At 61.0% G+C, this 12,151-nt stretch overlaps 2 protein-coding genes across 2 annotated transcripts in view; both read right to left on the bottom strand.

The window, feature by feature from the left end:
• Positions 1 to 5,120, bottom strand: part of ERBB3 (erb-b2 receptor tyrosine kinase 3) — a 37,433-nt gene extending 32,313 nt beyond the window's left edge. The window contains exon 1 of the mRNA XM_074935229.1: positions 4,862 to 5,120. Coding sequence (XP_074791330.1) covers positions 4,862 to 4,943 — 82 coding nt within the window. The 5' untranslated portion in view covers positions 4,944 to 5,120. The remainder of the gene's footprint in view (positions 1 to 4,861) is intronic.
• Positions 5,121 to 8,477: 3,357 nt separating this feature from the next.
• Positions 8,478 to 11,849, bottom strand: RPS26 (ribosomal protein S26). Its single transcript, XM_074935193.1, has 4 exons — positions 11,754 to 11,849; positions 10,473 to 10,650; positions 9,292 to 9,422; positions 8,478 to 8,574 (listed from the first exon to the last, which is right to left on the bottom strand). Exons 1-4 carry the CDS (start codon positions 11,754 to 11,756, stop codon positions 8,539 to 8,541), a joined length of 348 nt encoding a protein of 115 aa, XP_074791294.1. The 5' UTR covers positions 11,757 to 11,849; the 3' UTR covers positions 8,478 to 8,538.
• Between the last annotated feature and the right edge of the window lie 302 nt (positions 11,850 to 12,151).

Here is a 12,151-nt window from a genome sequence, read left to right as displayed (position 1 = left end):
GGTCTGCACTGGGCCCAGGCCAATTCAACATATTCATAAACGATCTAGAAAAAGGGGTAAACAGTGAGGTGGCAAAATTTGTAGATGATACAAACCTACTCAAGATAGTTACATCCCAGGCAGACTGTGAAGAGCTACAAAGGGATCTCTCAGAACTGGGTGATGGGGCCACAAAATGGCAGATGAAATTCAATGTTGATAAATGCAAAGTAATGAACATTGGAAAACATCATCCCAGCTCTACCTATACAATGATGGGGTCTAAATTAGCTGTCACCACTCAAGGAGGAGATCTTGGCATCAGTGTGGAGAGTTCTCTGAAAACATCCACTCCGTGCGCAGCGGCCGCCAGAAAAGCGAACAGAACGCTGGGAATCATTCGGAAAGGGACAGATAATAAGACAGGAAATAGCCTATTGCCTCTCTGTAAATCCATGGGATGCCCACACCCTGAATACTGCATGCAGATGTGGTCGCCCCATCTCAAAAGAGATATATTGGAATTGGAAAAGGTTCAGAAAAGGGCAACAAAAGGGGTGTGGAACGGCTGCCGTATGAGGAGAGATTAATAAGACTGGGACTTTTCAGCTTGGAAAAGAGATGACTAAGGAGAGATAGGATAGAGGGCTATAAAATCACGACGAGCGTGGAGAAAGTCAATAAGGAAGTGTTATTTACTCCTTCTCGTAACACAAGAACTAGGGGTCACCCAATGAAATTAACAGGCAGCAGGTTTAAAACAAACACAAGGAAGTATTTCTTCACACAACGCACAGTCAAGCTGTAAACTCCTTGCCAGAGGATGTTGTGAAGTCCAAGACCATAACAGGGTTCAAAAAAGAACTAGATAAGTTCAATGGCTATTAGCCAGGATGGGCAGGGATCGTGACCCTAGCCTCTGTTTGCCAGAAGCTGGGAATGGGGATGGATCACTTGAGGAGTCCCTGTTCTGTTCATTCCCTCTGGGGCCCCTGGCACTGGCCACTGCTGGCAGACAGGACACTGGGCTAGATGGACCTTTGGTCTGACCCAGTCTGGCCGTTCTCATGTTCCAAGTCTCCGGAGTCACAGCCCGGCACTTTAACCATGGACCATCTTTCCTCTCCGTTTCCAGCTCGGTCATGCCACTTATTCCATCCGTGATGTGCTTGGAGCAGCTCTAGGAAACAGCCCGTCCTCACGTCATCCATGGCCACTGCTCCGGCAGCTCCCCGGCTCGGTCCCAAAATAAAGCAAGGGGCTGCAAGAGCCTGAGGAATGCGGCAAGAGCCAAGCTCCAAAGGCATTTTTAAAGGGACACTGTCAAGGCTGGGAGGCCTAAAATTAGAGCAGCCAGCTGTGACTGGGAGCACAGGTGCCTCTGTGCCCGGACATCCCCCACCCCCAAACGCAGCCCCCTCCTCTGAGCTGCGAGGAGAGTGACACTGACGAGGGTCTGGTGCCTCTCGGCCCCTCCTGGCGTCAGGATCCAGCATCTTGGCAAGAATGGGGCAGGTGGGGAACGTCGGAGGGAGGAACTTGGGATCGCAGGGAAAGCAAGGGCCTTGGGGTGGTTTCCTTGCACAGCGGCCGTGGGGGAAGTGCTGAGTGGAAAAAATGTCCTCGCAAGTGGGTTGAGTGCTAGGTGTTAGAGATGGAAACGGTCTATTTCAGCATCCAGTCCCATCCCCCACCAGGGCAGGCCGGCCTCCCCTCCCCGCCCCGCCCCAGTGAGTAGAGAGCAGACCCAACACTAGAGGGACATGACAAATCAGCCCAGCCCAAGGGCCAGGAAGAAGCAAGGGAACCAGCAGCGTCTGTTTGTCACAAAATTGCAGGAGCCAATTGCTGAGGAATCAGATTCTCAAGCTTGTCTTTTCACAAGCAGCGCTCACACTTGGGGGTGACAGACACGCTCTGGCCCGTTTGCACGCGCAAGTTGCACCAAGCCACAGGAAAGGCCAGACTTCCCAAGGAGCTAGGAAAAACCCGGCCCAAAGGATAGCCCGGGAACGCACCTACAGCAGATTGGTTACAAAACAAGAGCAAAGGTCTCCGCAAATCCAGAAAACACAAATAACCTTGACACTGTCACTGAGTGCTCAGGAGAATCCCTTGTAAAGAGCCGCCACCGTGCGCTGGCCTCATCTTCCCGAGTTCCTCCAGGACTCCTGGGTCCCAGCCCCCGACGGTTCGCTCGGGTTATGTTCCCCAGTACAATTTCAGATCCCCTCCTGGAGAGCACTTCCTCATAGGTCCTTCCACTGAAGCATTAGCCCCTGCTTATGCATGGGGTAAACTGAGGCAGAGAGAGGCACTGACTTGCCTAAAGCGACAGCCAGACCTGGGAGTAGAACCCAGGAGTCCTGACTTCCAGCTCTAATCACTAGGCCCCATGCCCCACCCAGAGCTGGCTGTGGAAACCAGAAGCCCTGATTGCAACCACCTTGGCTGTGTGATGACTCAGCCACAGGCTCATAGGAAAAGCAAGCCGGCTCTCCGGAGGTTACATCATGAAGTGAAGTGTTGCTTTCACCACCACCCCCAATTTGGAGACGCTCCCCTTCCCCCGCCTGGGCAGCCCAGCCCCTGCGATAACACCCCTTGGGTGCACGGTTGTTTTCAGGTTGCTTTGCACCGCTCCCCTCCCCTGGATTGCGCTGAGACCTGCACGATCTGCAAGCACTAAAAACCAGTCACGGGAGCTTCTGCAGAAGTGATTCAGTTCAGAACAATCCAGCCAACCTTGGGCATGCAAATCTGCTGTGGGCGCAGAGCAAGGCTGGGGCGCTGCGCAGCGAGGGAGGCGTCTTCTTCACCCTGATGCCTCGGTGTAAATTGAGAGGCACACAGTAGAGTGGCTCTGGACCAGGCGAGATCAGAACCAGGCCGGCAGAGTTTAAACAGGGACCATTTGGACCAAGTGCGCTGCATGGCACAGGGCAGGGAATCCCACCCAGGGGCTCTTCCTTAGTTATCTGCTTCTTTTCCCTCCAGCCTTGATAAACAGGGAACCAACTGCAGGGGCTGCTAATGTCCCCCCAAACTGGTTCCAAGCAGCCAGCACAGAGCCCAAGCCGGCACCCCCGCGGGGGTCATTAACAGGCAGTGCTGATGAGAACAATTCTAATAATCCCCAAAATATTTTGTCCTGGTGTCTCCAGCTGAGGATCTGGATCCACTTAAACACAAAGTAATCAGCCCCGCAAGAGAGGAATCAGTGCTCCTTCCCCATCATGTGGGGAAACTGAGGCACGGAGAATGGGGGAGTGATTTGCCCACCCAATCAATCCCCCTCCATAGCAGGGTTTCAGGCACTGGTGGCCCCTGGGTTTCTCCTGTTTTCTGGCCGAGGCGTACAACGGCATGAGGACGGTCGGTGCTTAAAGTCACTGGGTTGAGCGCAGGCGTGTGGGGGCGACGCCTCATGGCCGGTGCTCGTCAGGAGTCTGGCGAGATGGGGACCCTGATGCGCGGCTCACCACATTCAAGATTTCAAAGTGCTGCGAGAGCGACGGCTGAAAAGAGCCCGTGGCATCCCTTCCGGCCTTACGCCCCGGGCAGCCGGCTGCACAGCTGGGAATAAACCCCCTTTTCTTGCACCCGAGACCCGTTCATGGCTCCATTTGTTTTGTCCCTGTTTTCACCAGGCCCAGCCCAAGGAATGGTTTCAAAGGGCCCAATCGAGAAAGCGAGTGGCTTTCCCGCCCCACACCCACCAAACAAACACAACAGGTGCCCAGGGAGCGGACGGGCTGGCCCGGCTCCAGGAAACCCCGGCCGTTGGACTAACACCTTCAATTCCAAGTTCCTGAACTTGCCAAAGCCTGTTAGTCAAGTGTGCTCAGGAGACGAGGCCCCGCAGAGAGGCCTAGAACTTGTAACGCAAGATACCGGAGTCCTGCTCTTGGCCCTCTCTGCCCGGCCTTATCCTCAGGCATCTCGCTTCCCGCCACCCAGACGCATTCCCCCGCGACATTTTGAGACAGGAAACCCTGCACCATTTGCTTTCCTGCCCCGGGCCGATTTCTCGTTTATTTCTCCTGGTAAAACCCATGGACGCTGGAGCCTTTGTCGCTGGGGGGGGGGAATCCTCTGGGCCCTGATCCTGAGACGGGGCCCTGCCCGCACGGGCATGACTGTCGGCTCGCCCCCAGACACGTCCGCTGCCTTGCCACGCTTCAGACAAACCAACGCCTTGCAGAACGACCAAGAGCCCCTGGAGCAGCAGAGGGTGGAGAGTCCCAAGCCAAAGGGCGACAAGTCTCTTCCAAAGCCGCAAACAGCCGAAGGGGACTGCCCCAGCCCCGCCCGGGGATTTACGCGCCTAACTCCCATGGGATGAGGTACCTGAATGCTTTGGAGAGTCTGGGCCCTGACCCTGCAATGGGCAGAGGCCAAGGCAGGGGTAGGGGCTAGAACCGTGCAAAGGCGGCTAGTGACTCTGGGGGGGCCCCGAGCCGGCTGATCACCAGCCCCGGGGGGGAGCAAGGCCCAGCAGGTCCCCCCCTCCCGGGGCTCCCTGACCCACTAGGCTGCAACCTCCAGCCCCTGACCTCTGCAAAGCACTTGCCGACAGGAACCTCAGTTTACCAAGGGGGAGAACTCCAGCGCCCCTCCCCCCGTAACCTCTGAGGTGGATCCAACCGCTGGGGAGCTCCCCCCCCCCCGCCCACCCTGTGGCTTTAAGACCCACCTGCCTCCGCTCCCCAGCCCGGGCAAACAACCCAGCGGGGGGACGCAGAGCAGGTTCAGGGGCGCCTCAATCCGAAACCATCCCCCGACAGAGCCAGTGACCCCCCAGGGTGCAAACAACCCCCCCCCCGGGCGCTCAGCAGACTCCGGCTCGGGTCCGCCGGGGCTCGCTCGTGCCTTTACTTACCTGCCTGGGGGGCGGCGAGCTCCGGGCGGCAGAGCAGGAGAAGGAGCCCCAGGAAACGTCCCGGGGGGCGGCCGCTCCGCATTGCGCCGGGCGGGCTAGGACATGCTGGCTCGGGCCACCTGCTCCCCGCTGGAGCCGGGCAGGGCCCCCGGCTGGTGGATCCGCTTCGGCCGCCCAGCTCCCGGGTCGCCCGCCGGGGCAGCCGCTTTGATCCGCGTCCGGGACACCCGCCGCTCCCGGAGTCACTCCACAACACACTTCATTCAGGAGTAGCTCCGCCGGCCGCCCATTGGCTGGGGCTGGCAGCCAATCAGAGACGGCCCAGCTGAGGTTGGGGCACAGCTCGGGCTGCGGGTCTGAGCCCCCCGCCCCCGGCGAGCCCATTGTTGCCCCCAGGACTGGGCCATTCCCTGATGGTTGGCTGTCCCAGCACCCGGGCAGGGCCCCACTGGGCCAGGCACTGCCCAGCGGGTCTCTGCCCCAGGGACCTTGCAGTACCCCTAGCCCAGACAGGCACAGGCAGGAGAAGCTCACGGGACCCCCAGTCTGCCCCCCTGCAGCTCGCCCACCGGCCCCTGGAACAGACCCTGGAGCTCTGGCTGGGGCACTGGGGCCTGGCATCGTGGGGTAAAGCTGGCCCCGGCTGCAGAGCGAGTGCCAGGCCCAGCGGGGCTGGGGGCAGGCCAGTCCCAGGAGAGCAAAGAGACAGGCTGGGGGAGGTGCTGGCTCTTGTGCCCTGCAGAAGCGCCTGGCACCGACGCTTGACCCTCTCACCAAGGGATGTTGGTCCAAGCGGAGGCTCCCTCGCCCGCCTTGTCTCTCTCAGCTCCTCCAGGGGGTTTGGGGCCTGCCGCACACTGAATTCCCCTGAACACCTCCGAGGGCCTGGCCCCATCTTGGCAGAGGGAGGAAATTAAACCTGGCGTCCAAGCCGGGAAATAACCATCTGCCCCTTTGGCCTGGGGAGGAAGACACAGAGGGCGGCCATGGGCACCGCAAGGCAGCCTCAGGATTCAAACTCAGGAACACCAGATGCTAGCCCACACCCCCCTCTCGCCCCTGCCCCCCCTTGCCAGCGTCTCCTCTCCTCCCCAGGCCTGGCTTCCCACCTGCGCTTCGTTTCCACTGTTGGCACGCACCGCCCCCAGGCTCTGCTCTGCGCCAGTCCCTGGTCACTTGGCCAAGCCGAAGCTGGCGCGGGAAAAGCCGGCGCAACCTCCCGGAGCCCGGGCACCGCAGATGGCAAGGCAGGGCCAAGCAGGCCGGGGGGGGCCCGCTATGGGTTCAGGAGTGGGTGGGGGGAACAATGGGCGCAGTCAGGCAGGGGGCTGGGAGGAAACGAGCTCAGCGACGGAGGCGGGAGGGGAGCTGACACATGCCAGGTGGGCGCCCGCCGCACTGCAATCGTCAGTAACCATTGGCCCCCCGGTGGGAATGGAGCCAGCCAGGCAGAGCAATTCTGGCAACCCCCCCTCCCGCCCCGCTGCCAGCATGCCTCAGCCGTGACACGGGGGGAGGGGGCGGCTGGGAGCACCCTCTGGGAGCTCTTGGGGGCGGGGGGCAGGGCCCGTCTTTGTGTTCAGTGTCACCGAGGGGGGCCTGGGCCATGACTGGGCTGCTGGGCACTACCGTAATGCACCTAATAAATAACCTACAGCACCCAGCACAGCAGAGCCCCGGCCTGTGGCTGGGGGGAGCCTCGGGGTGGCCGTAATACACCTAATAATTAATACACACCACCCAACCCAGCAGGGTGCTAGTCTGTGGCTGCTCTGTGCTAGGGCAATACACTAATCAGTAACGGACAGCACCGAACACGGGGGGATCCCTGACTAGGGCACCAAGCTGTTACCATTATGCACCTAACAAATAAATAACTGGGCTCCGACCAACCTGTTAATTTCACGTGAGCTACTGGGCAGCCCTCTTCTGGGCTCTGGCCAGGTTATTTTTAGCCTACTTTAATCACCTTTAGTCAGAGTCTTTGGTGCCCGCTGAACTCTCGGCCGCAGTGAGTTCTTGTGGCAGAGAGTTCCACAGGCCAGTCACACGCTGTGTGGCAACAGTCACCATTTGCTGTCAGGTTACGAGAGAGGGTGAACGAAGGCGCCCCCACAGCCCCCCTCTGCTATTGTCTGCTCCTGTCTCCTCTTACGGCTGCACTGGACAGGCCCAAGTCTTTTCTATTCCTCCCTTTCAGGCCTCCAGGGCTGCTCCCCTTGGCCAGACCTTTCCCACATCTGCCGGAGCCTCTTGCAGATGGGACTGGGCAGAATCAGAGCCCCAAACCTGCAGAGCAGGAAGGGGAAGGGTGTGGGCACAGGCCAAGCCTACACCTGTTCCTGCCCTGCGGTGCCCCCCCATGGCCATTTCTGGGAATGCCTCTCTTGGGGCTGGTGCTAAGGCCACAGCTCACTAGGATTTCACTTCATTATCTTCTCACCCAAACCTGGGGTTCCCTCCCGGGACCCAGCTAGCAGGGGGCATAAGCAACATCTTCACCCCCAGGGCTGGTGCAAAGGAGCCCCCAAAACAAGGATGAACTGGAGCCTAGGAGTCTGTATGCGCCTGTCCCTCCCATACCCCACCAAGTTCTTCACGCACCCAGCGTTTCACCCCCCACCGAAGCCTGGACCCGGCTCTCATACGGCTATGGGGCCAGGCAGGTAGGAGCAGTAGGGCACCAGCCATGGGCCTGGCTGCCGTCAGGCAGAGTTAAGGGAGCTCCTCTCAGCCTTGGGCAGGGGGCGAACAGAGACTTGCAGAACAGGGGCCTGCCCAGGATGCCTCGCGCCTCTTGAACCCGATCAGTGCAACCTCCCCCACCAACCTAGCATCAGCTCAGGGCCCTGCCAAGGCCAGAGAAGCCGACAGTACTCACGCCTGATGCATGCTAGACGGTGAGCCCCTCTCCACGCAGGGCGGGAAGTGCCAAGCTGGAGGAATTGCCTATCCCGCCCCCTGCTGGCTGCCCACAAACAGCCCAGGGGAGGAATGAGATGGGGTAGGAGACGCTCCCTGCATTGGATCTGCAAGCAGCTAAGGGACAGGATCGGCTTCTTCACTCACATGTTCAGCTTCACTGTTTTTCTGTTTCCTGCATTTTTGGACGATGTTGATTTTATGGAGCTCTTGGCAGCACTGACACCCCCCAAAGTCCTACCACAATAGCAGGTAACGGCCACAGTCCAAAATATTCCCTTCCCCTCCCCGCAGTACTGACGGGCCTTCAGCCTTCCATGCAACAACGTCCGGCCTAAGGTTTCATTTTACGCTGTGGGCTCCTGTCAACCCCTTGCCATAACCCCAGCACAGAGACCCCAGAGCTCCATTTGCAAAGCCACGGCCCGTTATTGGGATCCTTTGCTGGCAACCAAGAGGCCCCTCCCATGGCATCTTCTGGCAGCCCCCCATCCCAGCCTGTGAGCTGGGATCTGTCTGTAAAGCCAAAATCCTGCCCCCCTCAGTCAACATAGGGAGCCTGGCCACCCCAGAGAGCATCTAATCCTCACCCACTCGTTCCAGAGTAAGAGTCACTGTCCTGCCCACAAGCCCCCCGGCCAGTGCAAGGACCCGGTGCAGCCCCCCTCCCCACACACAGAATCGCACACACAGACCAGATGTAAAGTCATTTATTGAGGCAATGACTCAAGGTGCACATTTCCAGCACCATCTCCTTACATGGGCTTGGGGGGAGGTCTTGGAGCAGCGCCCTAGAGGGGAAGAGCAAGGAAAACGTTAGGACACATCCAGGCAGGGAAAGGCCCATCAGCTCAGAGGAACCGCCAGACTGGATCAGACCCAAGATCCATCTACCTCACCATCCTGTCTCTGACAGTGGCCAAAACCAAATGCTCCAGAGGAAGGTGGAAGAACCCAGCAGTGGGCAAACATGCAAGTGGTTTAATATCCCTCCAGGACGTGTCACTCGTGATAACGACCTATCCCCTTTACCCACATGGACCAATCCCTTTGGTCCCAGCTCACCCACCCACCTCCCCTCACCACACATTCACTAGCGTCCCAAGCACAGGGGGGCTTCTCCTCTGAAGAGACTATTCCACAGAGAATCTCAGACCCCAGGTGCGAGTCAATTCCAGCTCGTCACGGCATGCTAGCTCTGTGCTGGGGTGCCTCACTGGGCAACTCTGATCAGGTCAGTACTGGAACACTGCCATGCCGACATCAGGATCTGCTGTACAGAGCAATGGGGGTGGACACCGAGCCACTGGCATGGAGGGGGAAGGGGGGACTCTGGTGTGGGAGGTGCCACAATCTCCGGCAGAGAAGCATTTGCGGGGGGTTGGCAGGAGTCCCTGAGCCACAGGGGGAGGAATAGAGGGATGCAAAGAGCTCCCAGCGTGTGCAATGAGCTCTGAGGCACCTGCCCTTGGCCTGCCAGGCGGGAGGGATTTGTGCACAATACATACCGCCGGCCTGAACCTGGGTGGAGGGGTACGGTCCTTCCGGGCCTCCCGGGAACGGTTCCTCACCACCTTGCTGTGGATGGCGCAGCTGACGCAGTAATGCAGCTTCACATACAGCTTGGGCAGCACGTACGCTGGGGAGAGATGGGAGAGGCGTAAATCAGGAGTCTGAGGCCGCAGCTTCCCCAGTCCCGCTCCAGTTGCGGAGGGATTGGTTAGTGTCGCCCCAGCCCCAGGAGAGGCTAACTGCGAGCTAGGGTGCCGGAGAGCCCACTGCTGAGCCAGGGCTTACACACAGGAGAGCCACGCTCACAGCAAGGCCGGAGCGCTGCATGATGGGACACGCGGCTAGGGTGGGCTCAGCTCCTTAGTCAAGGTAACGCTGCCAGTCTGCTCCCAGGTGCACAAACAGGTCACATTCCTGCTGCTTCCCTGCAACTGGGTTTTGGCAGGAATGCTGGACCTACTGATGGCTCCAGGTCCGGGACTTCCACCCCAATGGGAGCCTGTTGGGACCAGAAGCCCCACCTGAAACTCCAGACACCATTTTGCTGCAGTGGGGCCTAATGGTTAGAGCAAGCAGCCAGGACACCTGGGTTCTACACCCAGCTTGGCTGCCCACCTTGCTGCCTTTGGCGAACACGTTTAGCTCCGTCTCCACCTCCTCCCCAGCATAACAGGAGGAGACCACGTAACCCACCCCGACGGGCAACCAAGTGCTCCGGGACCCGCGCCCAAAGGCAGAGTCTCATTCCTATGCAGAGCACTTCACTGCTCCGCCAGCTCAGCGCGTAGCACCAGCCATGGGCCGAAATCAGCCGGGAGACACGGCAGCATCTGGTGGGGAGCAGATCACGCCCCTTCAGGCAAATCTTCACTGCCACTTAATGCTTGGCAGAGTTAAGAGGTACAACGCTTCTCCACCCACGCCCTATGGCATTCATCCGGCCTGCATCCCTGCAGTGTGCGAGCACCTCACCACCTTGATCCCAACCACCCCGGGACGCAGGGCGCGGCTACTGTCCCCATTGTACAGATAAGCAAACTGAGGAAGTGGCACCCAGGTCTCATGCTGGTGCCCGAACTACTGGACCGTCCCCTCCTCTCGCTTGTGCGAGACAAGGCTGGTGACGGGCCCCGACACCCCCTGGCCCTGCACCGCCCCCCCCCCCCCCGGGGCTCACAGTCGAAGACGCTGGCTTCGGAGATGTCCCGGACCGCGGCGGCCTCCACGATGTTCCGGATGACGAACTTCTTGATGGCCTTGTCCTTGGGCACGCAGCGGGCACAGTTGGTGCAGCGGATGGGCTGGACGTGCCCACGGCCCTTCTTGGCGCGCCCGTTGTTCCGCCTCTTCTTGGTCTGCCGGGGGGGGGAGAAGGGGGGGTCAGAGGGGCTCCCGGTGCGAGGATGGAGGGGGGGTCAGAGACGCTCCCAGTACGGGGGGGGAGGAGAAGAAGAAGGGGGGGTCAGAGACGCTCCCAGTACGGGGGGGGGGGTAGGGGGAGGAGAAGGAGAAGGGGGGGTCAGAGGCGCTCCCAGTACGGGGGGGGGTAGGGGGAGGAGAAGGAGAAGGGGGGTCAGAGGCGCTCCCAGTACGGGGGGGGGGGTAGGGGGAGGAGAAGGAGGGGTCAGAGGCGCTCCCAGTACGGGGGGGGGGTAGGGGGAGGAGAAGGAGGGGTCAGAGGCGCTCCCAGTACGGGGGGGGGGTAGGGGGAGGAGAAGGAGAAGGGGGGGTCAGAGGCGCTCCCGGTGGGGGGGGGGTAGGAGAAGGGGGGGTCAGAGGCGCTCCCAGTACGGGGGGGGGGGTAGGGGGAGGAGAAGGAGAAGGGGGGGGTCAGAGGCGCTCCCAGTACGGGGGGGGGGTAGGGGGAGGAGAAGGAGAAGGGGGGGTCAGAGGCGCTCCCAGTACGGGGGGGGGGGTAGGGGGAGGAGAAGGAGAAGGGGGGGTCAGAGACGCTCCCAGTACGGGGGGGGGGGTAGGGGGAGGAGAAGGAGAAGGGGGGGTCAGAGGCGCTCCCAGTACGGGGGGGGGTAGGGGGAGGAGAAGGAGAAGGGGGGGTCAGAGGCGCTCCCAGTACGGGGGGGGGGTAGGGGGAGGAGAAGGAGAAGGGGGGGGTCAGAGGCGCTCCCAGTACGGGGGGGGGGGTAGGGGGAGGAGAAGGAGAAGGGGGGGTCAGAGGCGCTCCCAGTACGGGGGGGGGTAGGGGGAGGAGAAGGAGAAGGGGGGGTCAGAGGCGCTCCCAGTACGGGGGGGGTAGGGGGAGGAGAAGGAGAAGGGGGGGTCAGAGGCGCTCCCGGTGCGAGGATGGGGGGGGGGCCAGAGGCGCTCCCGGTGCGGGGGAGGGGGGGGAAGAACCGGGACTACGCACCAGCCCCCCACCCAGCTCCCAGGGCCCCGCGCAGGGGTCGCTGGGACGGGCCCCCCCCGGCCCGGCTCCCCGCCTCGCGCCGCCGCCACTCACCATCTTGGAACAGAGGAGGCGAAAGAGGATCCGGCCGCCGCGCCGCACGTTTATATAGTACTCCGCCCGTCCCGGAAGTGCCTCCGCCAGGGGAGCGGGAGCCCGGGGAGGCCACGAGACCCCCCCCCTCCGGACTCACGTCCCTTCCGCCCTGCGGACCAAGGGCCCCGGCTGGCTGCGGGCGCGGAGGAAGCCGGTCCCGGCTCTCCGGCACTCGGGAGGGGACTATTTTTTTCTCGCTGAGCGGAGGGATCATACGTCACGTGTTATAAACTTACGTTCCCGGCATGCACCACGGAGGAGCCTCGGCCCAGGCCGCCCGCAGGCCCGTGGGGGCGATGCATGCTGGGAGCTGTAGTCCTCTTTGCCCAGTAGGGCCCATTGCATGCTGGGAGCTA

The sequence above is a fragment of the Natator depressus genome, chromosome 20 (assembly GCF_965152275.1).
Source record: "Natator depressus isolate rNatDep1 chromosome 20, rNatDep2.hap1, whole genome shotgun sequence".
NCBI lineage: Eukaryota > Metazoa > Chordata > Testudines > Cheloniidae > Natator > Natator depressus.
The sequence above is the reverse complement of the archived record's forward strand: the minus strand, read 5'-3'. Positions and strand labels throughout refer to the sequence as shown.